Source organism: Mustela nivalis (genome assembly GCF_964662115.1).
Source record: "Mustela nivalis genome assembly, chromosome: 15".
In the NCBI taxonomy this organism is placed as follows: Eukaryota; Metazoa; Chordata; class Mammalia; order Carnivora; family Mustelidae; genus Mustela; species Mustela nivalis.
The window spans coordinates 29,686,571-29,700,529 of record NC_139034.1 but is presented as its reverse complement, the minus strand read 5'-3'; the positions used below and the strand labels follow the sequence as shown (position 1 = coordinate 29,700,529).

At 48.4% G+C, this 13,959-nt stretch overlaps 1 protein-coding gene across 1 annotated transcript; it reads left to right on the top strand.

Moving 5' to 3' along the window:
- Positions 1 to 920: 920 nt before the first annotated feature.
- On the top strand, positions 921 to 5,574 carry MLNR (motilin receptor). Its single transcript, XM_082700842.1, has 3 exons — positions 921 to 2,392; positions 3,161 to 3,550; positions 3,681 to 5,574. Exons 1-3 carry the CDS (start codon positions 1,531 to 1,533, stop codon positions 3,722 to 3,724), a joined length of 1,296 nt encoding a protein of 431 aa, XP_082556968.1. The 5' UTR covers positions 921 to 1,530; the 3' UTR covers positions 3,725 to 5,574.
- The last annotated feature ends 8,385 nt before the right edge of the window (positions 5,575 to 13,959 follow it).

Genomic DNA, 13,959 nt, shown 5'->3' with positions numbered 1-13,959 from the left:
CTTAACCAGGGGCGTGTTTGTGTTCTCGTCAACGTGACCCTGTCTGTATGACAGCAGAGAAAAGAGCACAGGAGTTGAAGGTGTTTGCCTGGGAGTGATCGGGATTGCTAATCAGGAGTTTAAACTGCGTCAGGTAGGGAAGCGAGGACTTGAGGCAGGTGAGGAACAATGATAAGGTAGGACCAGCAATTTATCTGGGGTTCCGGGGTGGGTGGAGTGGAGGATTGCAGGAATTGAGGTATTAGAGAAAGTAAGCTAGAAAGCCAGGGATGGAGATCAAAAGGCGGTGATGGAGGCTGAGATGCAAGAGTGCTCCCAGGTCCTGGTAATGAGAAGGTGTGAGGGATGTCCACAGGAGCCCCCCTGCCTGGGAAGCACCGGAGGACCAGCTCATCCACAGGGAGACTGGAGCATTTCAAGACTCCTGGATAGGGTGGGGGGAGCGAAGGGTGTACTTTATCAGGAGATAAAATCACAAGCAAGTCCCACTGTGTTCAGGGGTAAAATGAGCGAGCTCCCAAAGACATGAGAATTGAATGGAAAACAAAGGGCCAAACACACCCTAAGCACTCAATAAGGGTCAGCTATTGTCAAAGACGGCAATGAACTGACTCAAATCAGTTTTTGTCTTTTCCCCAGAATTTTAGTTCTTCCTAGTGTTGGCAAATACTCAGCTTTTTAGTTTGTAAAATATATTTTGTACATAGGAACAATACAACACATGTAAGCCCTCAAATACATACACGTTAATACTTAACTCTTGTTCTTTAAAACAAGTAGTCGTGGTCATGACCACCCATTCCAGGGTTTTAAGGGATGGCTGAAATGATCTGCTCAACTCCCTCCACTCCTACTGGCAGACTTAACAGAAGAGGAGACCTGGGCTGGGCGAGGCTGGGACCGGTCTAAGATCACTCGGTTGTAGAGACAGAACTAGAACCCGGGAGTTTATCCCAGATTCCGGAGTTTAGACTCCTCTACGGTTAGTACGGAGGCAGCCTTTCCGAAGCGCCTGGACACAGCCACCAGCAGAGGTCCGCTAGAAGGTCCCCCTCTGTACTCCAGGGGCCAAAGCGCCCGCGCTCCGCTGGGGTCAGTAACCCACCTCACGGGGGATGAGCAGACGCTTCCCTGGACGGGGCAGGACCCGTGCGCCACGGCCGCCTCCCGCGTTCCAGTTAGCGGGGAGGGAAGCTCCCTGGCACGCGACCCGCAGACGAGAGGGCACGGGAGTGAGGCGAGAGTGAGGCGGGAGCGGGGCGGGAATGGGGCGGGCGGTGGCCGGGGGCGGAGACTGCGCGCAGCCCGCTCCGGAGGGCCTCAAAGCGGACCCTGCAGAGTCACATCCCCGCGCGCCGCGCTGCAGAGCTCCGGCAGTGCGGACAGGGGCGCGTGAGCCGCTGCGCGCCCTGGACGCCGGAGGAAGCCCTCGCCGGCAGGGTCCGCACTCGGCCCCCGGTGCCAGCCGGGGGTGCGGCGGCGCGGAGGGGCGCCGAGCGAGTCCTTGCGTCCGCCCGGCGCGGCGCGTCCATGGGCGGCCCCTGGAACAGCAGCGACGGCGCGGACGGAGTGCTGCTGCCCTGCAACGAGCACCTCTGCTCGCCCTTCCCCCTGGGGGCCCTGGTGCCGGTGACCGCCGTGTGCCTGGGCCTCTTCGCCGTCGGGGTGAGCGGCAATGTGGTGACGGTGCTGCTGATCGGGCGCAACCCGGACATGCGGACCACCACCAACCTGTACCTGGGCAGCATGGCTGTGTCTGATCTGCTCATCCTGCTCGGGCTCCCGTTCGACCTGTACCGCCTCTGGCGCTCGCGGCCCTGGGTGTTCGGGCAGCTGCTCTGCCGCCTCTCGCTCTACGTGGGCGAGGGCTGCACCTACGCCACGCTGCTGCACATGACAGCGCTCAGCGTCGAGCGCTACCTCGCCATCTGCCGCCCACTCCGCGCCCGCGTCCTCGTCACCCGGCGCCGCGTCCGCGCGCTCATCGCGGCGCTCTGGGCCGTGGCGCTGCTCTCCGCGGGGCCCTTCTTCTTTCTGGTGGGCGTCGAGCAGGACCCTGGCGTCCGCGTGGTCCGGGACCCTAACGGAAGCGCGCCGCTCACCCCGTCGCCCCTCGGGGCCTCACGGGCCCCACCGCCGTCCCCGCCGTCGGGGCATGAGGCGGCGGCCGCCGCGGCGCTGTTCAGCCGCGAGTGCCGGCCCAGCCCATCTCAGCTGGGCGCACTGCGAGTCATGCTGTGGGTCACCACCGCCTACTTCTTCCTGCCCTTTCTGTGCCTCAGCGTCCTCTACGGGCTCATCGGGCGGGAGCTGTGGAGGAGTCGGGGGCCGCTGCGAGGCCGGGCCGCCTCCGGGCGCGAGAGGGGCCACCGGCAGACGGTCCGCGTCCTGCGTAAGTGGCACCACCTGTGTTCCAAACACACCTACCCGCGCGGTGCAGGCAGCGTCCCCTTCCCCCGGCATCCCAGCGCCACTTCTAGCTACATTCCTTGTGCCATTTTGCTCCAGCCTCCAACTGTCGGTCCTGCCTGTCTCCAGAGAAAAGCGTCTCCAGTCCTCTGCTAGCTCTGGGTAACCCCAGGGCGCCCCGGAGGGTGGGATGCCTGGGTCCGCTAAGCCTCTGGATCCGTGAGCTGGGCTGATCCGGGATGGGTAAACCAACCGCCCATCTCTGTTAGATGAGAATTACTCATAGTACCCGTGAGGAGATGGGGTAGAGCACATTAAGCTAAATTTAAAAACAAAAACAAACAAACAAACAAAACAAAACAAAACAAAACAAAACAAAAAAAAAAAAAAAACCTTAACGTTAAGTTATCCCGCAGACAAAGCAAACCAAAAGATTGTGCAGACTTGTTGCATAATTCTTTTCAGCGGAATACAGAGAACAGGTCTCTGAAGTAGGTTTGTGGAAGGAAGCCTGGCAGAACAGCTTGTTAGTAGAAATACCTCCTTCGGGTTTATGTCCAGCCTTGATAACGCATATATGCAGTCTTAAAGCAAATATGGGTGCTGTTTGCACCCTGGAAGTTGTTCTGGGGCGAGATTTAGCTAGGTAAAAGTTTTATTTAATTTGTTTATTATTTCGGATGGTTCTGGGGGGCCCTTATTTGTTTTCAGATGCTTTAGCTCATTGTGGTGCCTGTGTGTTGTTTTGCAGTGGTGGTGGTTCTGGCATTTATAGTTTGCTGGTTGCCTTTCCACGTCGGCAGAATCATTTACATAAATACAGAAGATTCTTGGATGATGAACTTCTCTCAGTACTTTAACATTGTTGCTTTGCAACTTTTCTATCTGAGTGCCTCCATCAACCCGATCCTCTACAACCTCATTTCAAAGAAGTACAGAGCAGCGGCCCGGAACCTGCTGCTAGCCAGACAGTCTAGACAGTCCAGACAGAGAAGTGTGTGCAGAAGCGGGGACACGGAGGGGGACACAGGAGGAGACACCACTGGCTACACAGAGACAAGCACCAATGTGCAGACATCGTCCGCTGGCATGGCCAAACAAGTCGCTTCCTCTCACGAGGCTGGGACTTCAGGGAAAACAGGTCTGTAGGGAAAGGACTGGAAGTGGGGAACTGATGCCATTAGGAAGAACTGGGAAGAGTGGTAAGGATTTTGCAACTTGATCAGCAACTTCATCAGCATGATATTTTTTTTTTTATTAAACCAATGCAGGTAATTTGACCATCTTCTGTGGATGTACCCCTCGAGGATGTTGATTTCAGCCTTGGGAAATGCGACATCACAAACTGTCTCTGGGGAGGTTTTCTAAGCCTTCGTTCTCCTAAGACTTGGGAAGCATGATTCCTCTTTTTCTGGTTAATAAGTCGTACAGAGAGATGCTGCTGTGAAAATTTTCACTTCTGAGATCAGGGGTGTGTTTGTATTTTCATGTTCTGGATATACATGTATGGGTGCATATACAAGGAACCCAGGATAATTAGAGCTTTTATTCCAGAAATTATTTAAGGCAAAATTTTTTAGAAGCCAGTGAAAGGAATTCTGGGTCAAGGCCAGCTTCCAGGGGTCCCACCTCACTCCTGGCTGAGAACAAATCATAGAGTGAGGGACAGTACCATCTTTCAGAACTTCAGTGCATAAGCGTGTTGCAGCCCAGTTGTCCCTGAGTCTGCCCCCCGGGATCTCCCAGTGCCACAGCTGCCTGGTGGCGGACACCAGCATGGAAGCCTGAGGGCAGGGAGAAGCAGCAGGACTTGGCTTCCCTACAAAGTGACTACTCATGACATTTATAAAGATGGTTATTATCCCTTATTTTCCTCAACTCAGTGGGATACCTGTTGTTATCATTCCTGGTTTACAGGTGATGGAATCGAGTCGTAGATGTCCTAGACAGCGACTGGTGGGCCTGAAGCTGAACACCCGCCAGTCTTTAAGATTTTCAACCTCCTCCCATCCAGAGACGTGGTACTCACAGCATCTGTGCAAAGATGCAAGAGTCAGTGGATGAAAGGAGTCGGGGTGAAAGAGAATGTGTCGGACATTCCAACCAACAGCTCTGTTACTGTTTTGTGTTTTACAGTTTATTATTTTTTTTAAAGATTTTATTTATTTATTTGACAGAGATCACAAGCAGGCAGAGAGACAGGCAGATAGAGAGGAAGGGAAGCAGGCTCCCTGCCGAGCAGAGAGCCCGATGCAGGGCTCCATCCCAGGACCCTGGGATCATGACATGAGCCAAAGGCAGAGGCTTTAACCCACTGAGCCACCTGTAACACACTGTAAACTGTGTTTTACAGTTTAAAACACAGACCTGTTTTCACAGGGCTGCTGCTGCCTCCCTGACTCCAAGGGGCCTTGTTCGCTCCACAGTCTGTGTGAATGGCGCCCCCTGGATGTGGGCAGGACATAGAGTTCTCCATTGCAAACCACAAATGGTGAAGCTATAAACGAGTCCACTCAACGTGCTGACAAAGGTCTGTCATTTTATACTGACTAACCAAATACAGTGATGCCTTCAGGTCCCCGTGAAGGGTCCTAAAACCTGGTCCTCCTGGAACAGCAGAGAAGTCTTGTCAGCATTGTGTCTCTGCGAAGGGGAGAGAGAAGCAGGTAGGGGCCCCTTGGGGCGGCAGTCCCTAAACTGTACACAGCATGTATTTGGTGAGTCTGTGGTTAACTATGGCAGGAAGGCACTGCACACTGCACCCCACCTCCTTGAGAGTCACCACAGCACTTACCACATCCGAGGCCCCAGGTTGTTTCACCCAGCATTTCCTTGACTTCTCTTGTCCCAGAACCATCTCCCCATCCTCCCGCCTCAAGAATTCTTTGAAACCTCATGGGCTGAGGAACACTGTTGCAGCCAGCAGGATTCTCACAGTGGATGTGCCAGCCTCGTACCCTGGCCACTCCTTTGCTTGGTGGCCCTTTGTAGGGCTGTGCCAGACCTACTGACGCACACAGTCTCTGCTCATGGGAGTTCATCTGTGGGCCAGTCCGATGAGGCCTCTTCCCTATGGAAGATCATGGTTAAGAACCTTAAGTGTAATATAGATAGGGAAGCAAAGACTGCTCCTTTGAGCTTTTTCAGTCAGACTCTAGAAGAGAGGGATTTTTTTTTTAAGATTTTATTTATTTATTTGGCAGAGAGAGATCACAAGTAGGCAGAGAGGCAGGCAGAGAGAGAGGAAGGGAAGCAGGCTCCCTGCTGAGCAGAGAGCCCGATGCGGGACTCCATCCCAGGACCCTGAGATCATGACCTGAGCCGAAGGCAGTGGCTTAACCCACTGAGCCACCCAGGCACCCTAGAAGAGAGGGATTTATATCACACTTTCTTGTGACCTAAGTGTGTTCCCAGGTGTGGGAGTGGGGATGATCCTCCTTCCTTCACCACAGGGTACCTGAGATGGAGGGTCTGAAGCCCATCTCTCCTGCGGATCACTGTGTGCTTGTTTTTGAAATGCTGGTCTCACCTATTCATGGACTATGAAGTTAGTGGACTGTGTCACTTTTTTTTTTTTCTTTTAACAGGAAGGGGTGGGGCAAAAATAGAGAAACCAGGCTACCACGTGTGGTAAGGGGAACTGTTATGTTGTAAAACTTGTTTCAATTATATATTAATCTGTGTCTTTCCTGGTTCACAAAATAAAATGTGTTCTTACTGTGGGTCATGGTCAAGAATATTTATAAAATTGGTCTAAGATCTAAAATTGTCCTCCTAGCAAAGAGCATCCAAATCAATCTCCTTCTAATGGCATTTTCTTGTTTAAAATGTGTAGTTGTGTCATCCAGACTAACCCAGATTTAGCTCACAGGGTAATAAAATCATTTACATCAGATGGGCCTGCAGAGTATCATGGTGGTGGTACTCACAGAGACATCTCTCCCTTTTCTTTATGAGACATTTCCACTTTTTCCACTGAGGAAATGTTCAAACAAGCTATGGCACAACACCTCCTGGGAACCTAGAGTCCCTTGCACAAGCCCTCAAGGGGACATGGTAGGGTAACATGTTCAATGTTTGAACACTGCCCCTCCTGACCATTTCTACTCCTCTAATAGTAATCCTCACCAGCTCGTGGAAGCTTCTGGGATATAAGTGTTCATGATTGTACAGATCGAGTGTTTTAAATGGAGATTTGAAAAGACTTTTCTTAAACATAGACATGATGCAGCTTTTCATTGTGAGCCAACTTTCTAAAGACTCTGAATTCTTACCTATTACATAGAAAGGGATCTGCTCTGAGCAGCCTTCAGAAGGCAGCACCCTGTCCTGGGAGCCCACAGGCATCTGTTCTTGAGCAAGGGCGTGCTTTGTGGCCTGGCACTCAGCGTGTCCCCTGCTTTGCATAAGCTATAAGGAAGTGACAGAGACAGACCCTACTTGTCCCCTTCTTAGGAAAACAGCCCACACATTTTAAAGAATAACAGACACCTGTGAAAATAGGGGTTAAAAAGAGCCAGCCAGACCCAGAGATCCGAGTGTGCAGGGCAGTCGGGTGATGTTTTGTGTGAATCTGTTTCGCAGCATTTAGCATGTTCCCTCACCGGTGACTGGTTCCCAGGGTTGGAGCACAAGCCGTGGTTTATTCCCCTTGACGTCTCTTACCCAGGTAGACAGTGTGTGTGGAACTCCACTCACAAGGCGGGGCACAGGGATCCGCACCACAGTAAGGGGCAGGGATGGAGGCCGAGGGAACAGATGGCTGGGACGTGTGATCTGAGCTACCAGACAAGACAAGGGAAGACCCAAAACAGCAGTGAAAGGGCTTCAGGGAGCCATTCTCAATCCCCAGCACAGTGCACTGCCCCTTCCCTCCCCGAGCCTGTACCGGTTACATGCCCCCAGCAGCAGAGGGGGCCACGATTTGACATGTCCTCTCTCTCCCGTCTTTGCAGGGAGGGTGTTCATCTCAAAAATGTTCCTAAGAATTTCTACTACTTGTGATGACATGGGGATTAAAAAAAAAATAAAAGGATTATTTAAAAAAGTGAATATGGGCAGTTTTCAGAATTATGTCTTAATTTTATTATAATGGTTATACTTGTTCATAACTGTAAGGTAAATAGACTAAAACCTGATCTTTGTTTCTGTCTTACTTGCGCGGGAATTCATTACTTGGTCCTCAGAGCGGATATCAGCTCCCATCCCTCTGGCTTTTCACCCACCCCCACTCAGATTCTCTACTAGAGTGGTTCTCAAACTTCAGTCTGAGTCGGCATCACGAGAGCGTGGGTTCAAGCCCAGGTGACTGGGCTCCACCCCCAGAGTTTCGGATCCAGGGGATCTGGGTTGGGGCTTGAAAATCTGAATTTCTCTCAAGTTCACAAGTGATACTGACTCTGGGGGTCTAGGGACTGTCCTCTGAGCACCTCTGCTACAGACTGTGCTACAGAAAATGTGATCCACAGACTGGTGGTATTAGCATCACTTGGGATCTTATTAAAATGCAGATTTTTCAGCCCCACTCCCACCCCCGCCAAACCTTCTGAATCAGAATCTCCATTCTAATAAGATCCGCAGGTGATTCCAACACATATTAAAATTCAAGCGGCATTAATGGAAGTGATTTATGTCCTGGCAGAAACTCATGATGGTATCCTGTAGCGACTCCCTGGTACCTGAGCCCTTCCGTCCAGGAACATCTCCCTGTGGGTGTGGTCCAGCCACCCCCAATGCTGAGATCCCTCTCCCTGAAGTCAGGGCTGGCCCCAGTCTCTCCATGACTACTCCTGTCAGTAACCCAGCCTCCACCAGGTCTTCAGCTCTTCAAAGCATGTTCTGTTTTTCTTTGCCCTCAATGCCTGTTTTGGTTCCTTGCCCTCTTCCTCGGTTCCTCCTGGACAGGCCTACCCAGCTCTTCATGGGCATCTTGGGGTCTTGGATTCTTCTTCCTTTTTTCTTTTAAGATTTTATTTATTTATTTGAGAGAGAGAAAGAGAAAGAGGAGAGAAAGAAAGAGAGCATGCACAAATGGGGGGGGGGCGGTGAGCAGCAGAGGAAGAGGGAGAAGCAGACTCCTCGCTGAGCAGGGAGTCCAACACAGGGTTTGATCTCAGCACGCTGGGATCATGATCCGAGCCAAAGGCAGACACTTAACTGACGGAGCCACCCAGGTGCTCCTGGGGTCTTGGGTTCTCTCCCTAATTCCTTGACCTCATGTCACTGTGGCTTTCTAGATAGACCTGGAGCTGTCTACCTGTCACCTTGGACCTCTGCTTGGTGCCTGGTGCTGAGATCAGCCAGAATTGCCTTTTGGGGTGAATGGACTGTTCTCCAAGTCCCAGTGAAGTGGTACCTCCTAAGCCTTGACTCTGAGAAGCCCCAACAGCTTGTTTGACTCTCAGAGATCACCCCGGTCTTCTATCTCCCAATACTATCATGACTGAGTCCCTAAAACTCAGAGGCTGATTGGGTACAAGAGGAGCCATAACTCTAATAATTTAAGCCTTTTTTTTTTTTTTTAAAGATTTATTTATTTGACAGAGAGAAATCACAAGTAGACAGAGAGGCAGCCAGAGACAGAGAGAGAGGGAAGCAAGCTCCCTGCCGAGCAGAGAGCTCGATGCGGGACCCGATCCCAGGACCCTGAGATCATGACCCGAGCCGAAGGCAGCGGCTTAATCCACTGAGCCACCCAGGCGCCCAATAATTTAAGCCTTCTTAACTAGGAGAACACTTGGGCTGTGTGAAAGAAACAGGCTGTCAGAGGTAGAGGGGATTTAGTGGGGGATGATAATGAAACCATTTTGATTGCTCTGTTTCCCCTGAAGCTATCCCTCTGTCGTGTTTTCCATAACCTCCTGGAAATAGTCCCAATAGTCAAATACTCTTAAGATAATGCTGCAATACCAGGTAAACCCCATGTGACCAGACAGCTTATTTTTCCCTTTTCTTTCATATATTAACATTCCACAGAACACTCCAATGTGAAATGCTAGAGGGAAGTTTGGATGCAAAATCGAGGCCAATCATAAAGACTCAGGAGTCCAGAGCATAGAAGCCCTCACTTACACCAATGGTTCTCAAACCTTAGCTTGCATCAGAAACAACTGAAGGGCTTCTTACAGTATGAACTACTGGGCCCAGCTCCAGAAGACCTGCTTCTGCGGATCTGGGTTGGAGCCTGAGAATGTGCATTTCTGTCCAGTTTCCAGGAGCTGGTGCCTCATGTCTGGCACCACACTTTGGGAACCACTGTTCTAAGTGATAGGACTAGATGCCCTCACCAAAGAGAAAGCTTACAGAGATCACAGGAGAGGCCTAGGGATACTACTATGGCCCCAGCACAGGCTCCAGAAGTCACCTAACCAGGCAGAAGGGGCAGAAAAAAGAAAAGCGACAAATGTGAGACAACCCAAAAGAAGAGAGTTTCGAGGTGGGTCGGAGGCCATGAGGTCACACACCGCAGAGGACACAAAGAGAATAAAGTAGGTGTGTCCGATGAGATATAGGACTCCCAGCTCAACTGGAATTTCAGGTAAAAAACAATGATTTTCTTTAGTATAAGTTTAATAAGTATAAGTATGATGCACTTATACTAAAAACGTCATTCATTATTTATCTGAAATTCAAATTTAACTGGGCACTGTATTGTGGGTTTGTTAAATCTGGTAACCCTAGAACGAGGGCACTGGAAAGGCCACAGGATATAGCAAAAGGAAAGAACCTGGAGAGCCTTTCAACAGAGCATTGGGGCAGGCTCCAGACCATGTAAGTTACACAGGAAACAGTTGCTGAGCAACAGGGTTTAGGCGGGTCCAGTCTTGGGGCCACTGCGTGCAGGGTGTCTAGAAGCCAGCTTTGTCTTGCTGTGTCTTGTCTACAACTTCCCTGTGGTGGGAAAGCAGCTGCCACCTAACTGCTGGGTTTTGTAACCCACACCAATATTTTTTAAATCACAAGGGAAGAAATAAGCATCTGATTCCAAACTGCCTGGAACATGGTGTGTAATAAAAATGTGTTGAACCAAATAAGCTGATTTATATATGACCTGCTCCTGGGTGTTTATATGGACATAGGTTTAATTGATTTTTCTTTTCTAAAAGGGATTGAATGAAATAAAATAGTCAAGGGACCAATTAAGTCACAATGAGGGGGATTCTCTTGAAAAACTGTAACTCTTTATGACATCTGAGACCATGGAGGATAATGAGGCAGGACTTTAATGTATGCAAAGTGCCTACACACTGCCTGCCGTGTCTTGGGAATTGATCAAAGTTTCTATGTGTGTATAGAGGATACTATACATTTTGGGCCAGGAGAGAGGCTTATTTCTTTCTTTCTTTTTTTTTTTTTTTAAAGATTTTATTTATTTGTCAGAGAGAGATAGAGAGAGTGAGTGACCACAGGCAGACAGAGTAGCAGAGGGAGAAGCAGGCTTCCCGCTGAGCAAGGAGCCCAATGTGGGACTCCATCCCAGGATGCTGGGATCAGGACCTGAGCCAAAGGCAGCTGCTTAATCAACTGAGCCACCCAGGCATCCCTAGAGGTTGATTTCTTAAAAACTTAGTGCATTGCAGTATTACGATAGTAATAATTACAATAATATTAATACACTATATACTTACTGTAACATATATGTAATATATAATACAACATACTTGGTTCACACTGTCAGGCATGGGGTAATCCTCGGTCAGTGTAAACTAGCATTATTGTCCTCAGTTCATATCTGACTTTCACTTGTTGGAATCAGTCTTTCTCTCTGTCCAAATTGTGTGGTGTCCTCCATGCACACACGGCAGGAGAAGTGATGCGGTCAGGTACGGTAAGTTTCCTTCCAAAATCAAAGCCCTGTGCAGGGTTTATTAGAGAATATTCCCAAGGTATCAACACACTGGGATTTTCTTAGGAAGTCAGGGCTTATTGTTTGTTGCATTGAGAACAACTGGGGAAGATTGTTCTTTTTTTCTCCAACAGTCACTGCAACTGCTTTTTGGATTTGACAAGGTAGTGTCTGCCTATTCTCAAAGAAGTGAAGAAAGGTAGAGTAACCGGAGGAAATGGGCCTTCCTCAATACGCAGGCAGATAAGATGCTTTTGAAATTTAAATAGAGCTCTTGCAAGCATTTGTTTTATGTAGAGACAGTACGAAGAATGACACACATGCTGGATGGAGCAGCTTTACGGCAGGTCAAGCAGTTGGCTCTCTGAAACGTTAACACATTTCTATTGCATTGATTTTATTTGTCATTTTTTTAAAAGATTTTATTTATTTATTTGTCAGAGAGAAAGAGAGAGAGCACAAGCAGACAGAGTGGCAGACAGAGGCAGAGAGAGAGAAGCAGGCTCCGCGTTGAGCAAGGAGCCCAATGTGGGACTAGATCCCAGGATCCTGGGATCATGACCTGAGCCGAAGGCAGCAGCTTAACAACTAAGCTACCCGGGTGTCCCATTTTTTTTTTCAAAGATTTTATTTATTTATTTGACAGAGAGAAAGAGTTCACAAGTAGGCAGATGGCAGGCAGAGAGAAAGGGAAAACCAGGATCCCTGCTGAGCAGAGAGCCCGATGTGGGGCTCGATCCCAGGATCTTGAGACCATGACCTGAGCTGAAGGCAGAGGCTTAACCCACTGCGCCACCCAGGCGCCCTTCATTTGTCATTTTTTAAATGTCCCACTTTAACAAGGGCTCTTGCGGGGGAAAAACCCCAGCAGCAAACGTCTGACATCTTCACGGCAGCCAACAGCGTGACTACGGTGTGACATTCACCAGTGAACTGATGGAAAATAGTGAATTTTATTATGATTTATGGTATGAGGGTGCCACAAATTTGGCCACGAAACAAGAAATTCAAGGGAAGCTTTCTGGGAAACTCTATAGACTTGCTAAGTTAAACCTAGAATCTTAACTAACCTTTGAGTTTATTCTAAACGCTCGGTGTTCTCATGGTGGAAAACATTATTCTGGAACTTCAAGAGAGTTTCCAGGTCAGCATCTCAAAGCTTTCACATGAAGACATGGGATCTCCACCACAACATGTCAGAGAAACACCATGCCAGCATATGGAAAGTTACTTTCTGTGGAGCTTCACAGTCAGAGGTTCAAGTGCAAACAGAGGTGAAGATAAAGAGCTTCTGTCCACAATTTACAATGTTCTAGATCTACCTCTTATGTATTTTTCCCCAGTGTTTCTGTTCTGCTTAAGGTCCTGTGGATTCTTCCAGGATGAAGACTGAGGAGCATGAATGGGAGCATCACAAGACATGGCCCAAACACGGACTCAACAGAGGTCAAGTCTTGTGGCCTTGTGGCTCTAACCCAATAGAGAAAATGACCCTGGAGTTCATGAGAGACACATATATAAATGTGTCAGAGCTTCCTAAACCTCATTCAGAAATCACTGAAAATATCTAATAGAATTTTGGGGGATGCCTTTTGTCCATTCTTAGTAGGTAAAGCTTTAAGATACATCCAGGTCACTTAGTTGTTGAAGGTAAATTTGCCTATGGGCCTCCCACTAACCTGTTAGTCACTGAGCACTCACCTGTAAGTGGCCACGATCAGAACTCACACAGGTCTTGTGTTCTCCAGGAAGACAGTATTAAAAACACAGTTTCCTTTCTACATGACTCTTACAGGAGGGATTATAGGGGGGTTGGAGTCATTTGGGGCATGAGATTTGCTACCGTTGATCTAATGACCAGGTTTTGAGTCATCAGTTCTTGGAAGAAAAAAATGTTGAGGACGTAGAGGGTAAGAGGGGAGGAAAATAATTTATAAAATGCAATGAAGTGTCTGATTCAATGGAAGCACCGTGTGTTTTAAATATATTGTTAAAAATCCATAAAAAAATCCATAATGGTGGTTTATACAGTGTAGGAAACCGTGCCCTCACCTAAAAAGGATTTTGGTGTAGATTTTGTCTTCATCAACGGGATGTAAATAAGTAAGTTACTTTTACTGCAAATGGAAGAACGGGCCATTGCAGCCCCCCATGTGTTGCTGCTGCGTGTGTCCCTTTCTCGAGCCCACACCCTAACTGGGCCATCAGCTTTTTAGCAGATGTATGGTAAGCACTAATTTCCAGGCACAACAGAACCCAAGTCCACAGACACTGATAATTGATTTGTCTGGTTTTCCCTATTTTCTTTTTTTTTTTTTTCATAACCAACATCTATCGTGTCCTCTTGATTTATATGCATAGCCAGGAAAACAGGTCTTATTGCAAAAATAAGTTTTGTGGTTTATCTAGGAATAATACAGACATTTTCCACAGTTTATTTCAATCTAATAAAATGTGAATGTTGTTTGAAAAACAAAAAAAATACTGCAGATTAACTGTCTACATTATTTAGATCCCTTTAGGTGAGGTATGTGTGATATACATGCCAACTAAGAACAGACAATTTTTGTCATAGGATGGGTGATATAAATGTGAGTATATTCCACTTAGGTTGTTGTCAAGGACATCATATGTATTGTTTCTGTGTATGCAAATATCAGCTTCATTTCTTCTTCCTTCTCAAGACACATTAAATTAAAGAATCC

Coding starts and splice junctions, on each gene's coding strand:
- MLNR (XM_082700842.1), top strand. CDS start 1,531: ATGGGCGGCCCCTGGAACAGCAGCGACGGCGCGGACGGAGTGCTGCTG. Junction 2,393..3,160: donor GCAGACGGTCCGCGTCCTGC/GTAAGTGGCACC, acceptor GTTGTTTTGCAG/TGGTGGTGGTTCTGGCATTT. Junction 3,551..3,680: donor TGGGACTTCAGGGAAAACAG/GTCTGTAGGGAA, acceptor AAACCAATGCAG/GTAATTTGACCATCTTCTGT.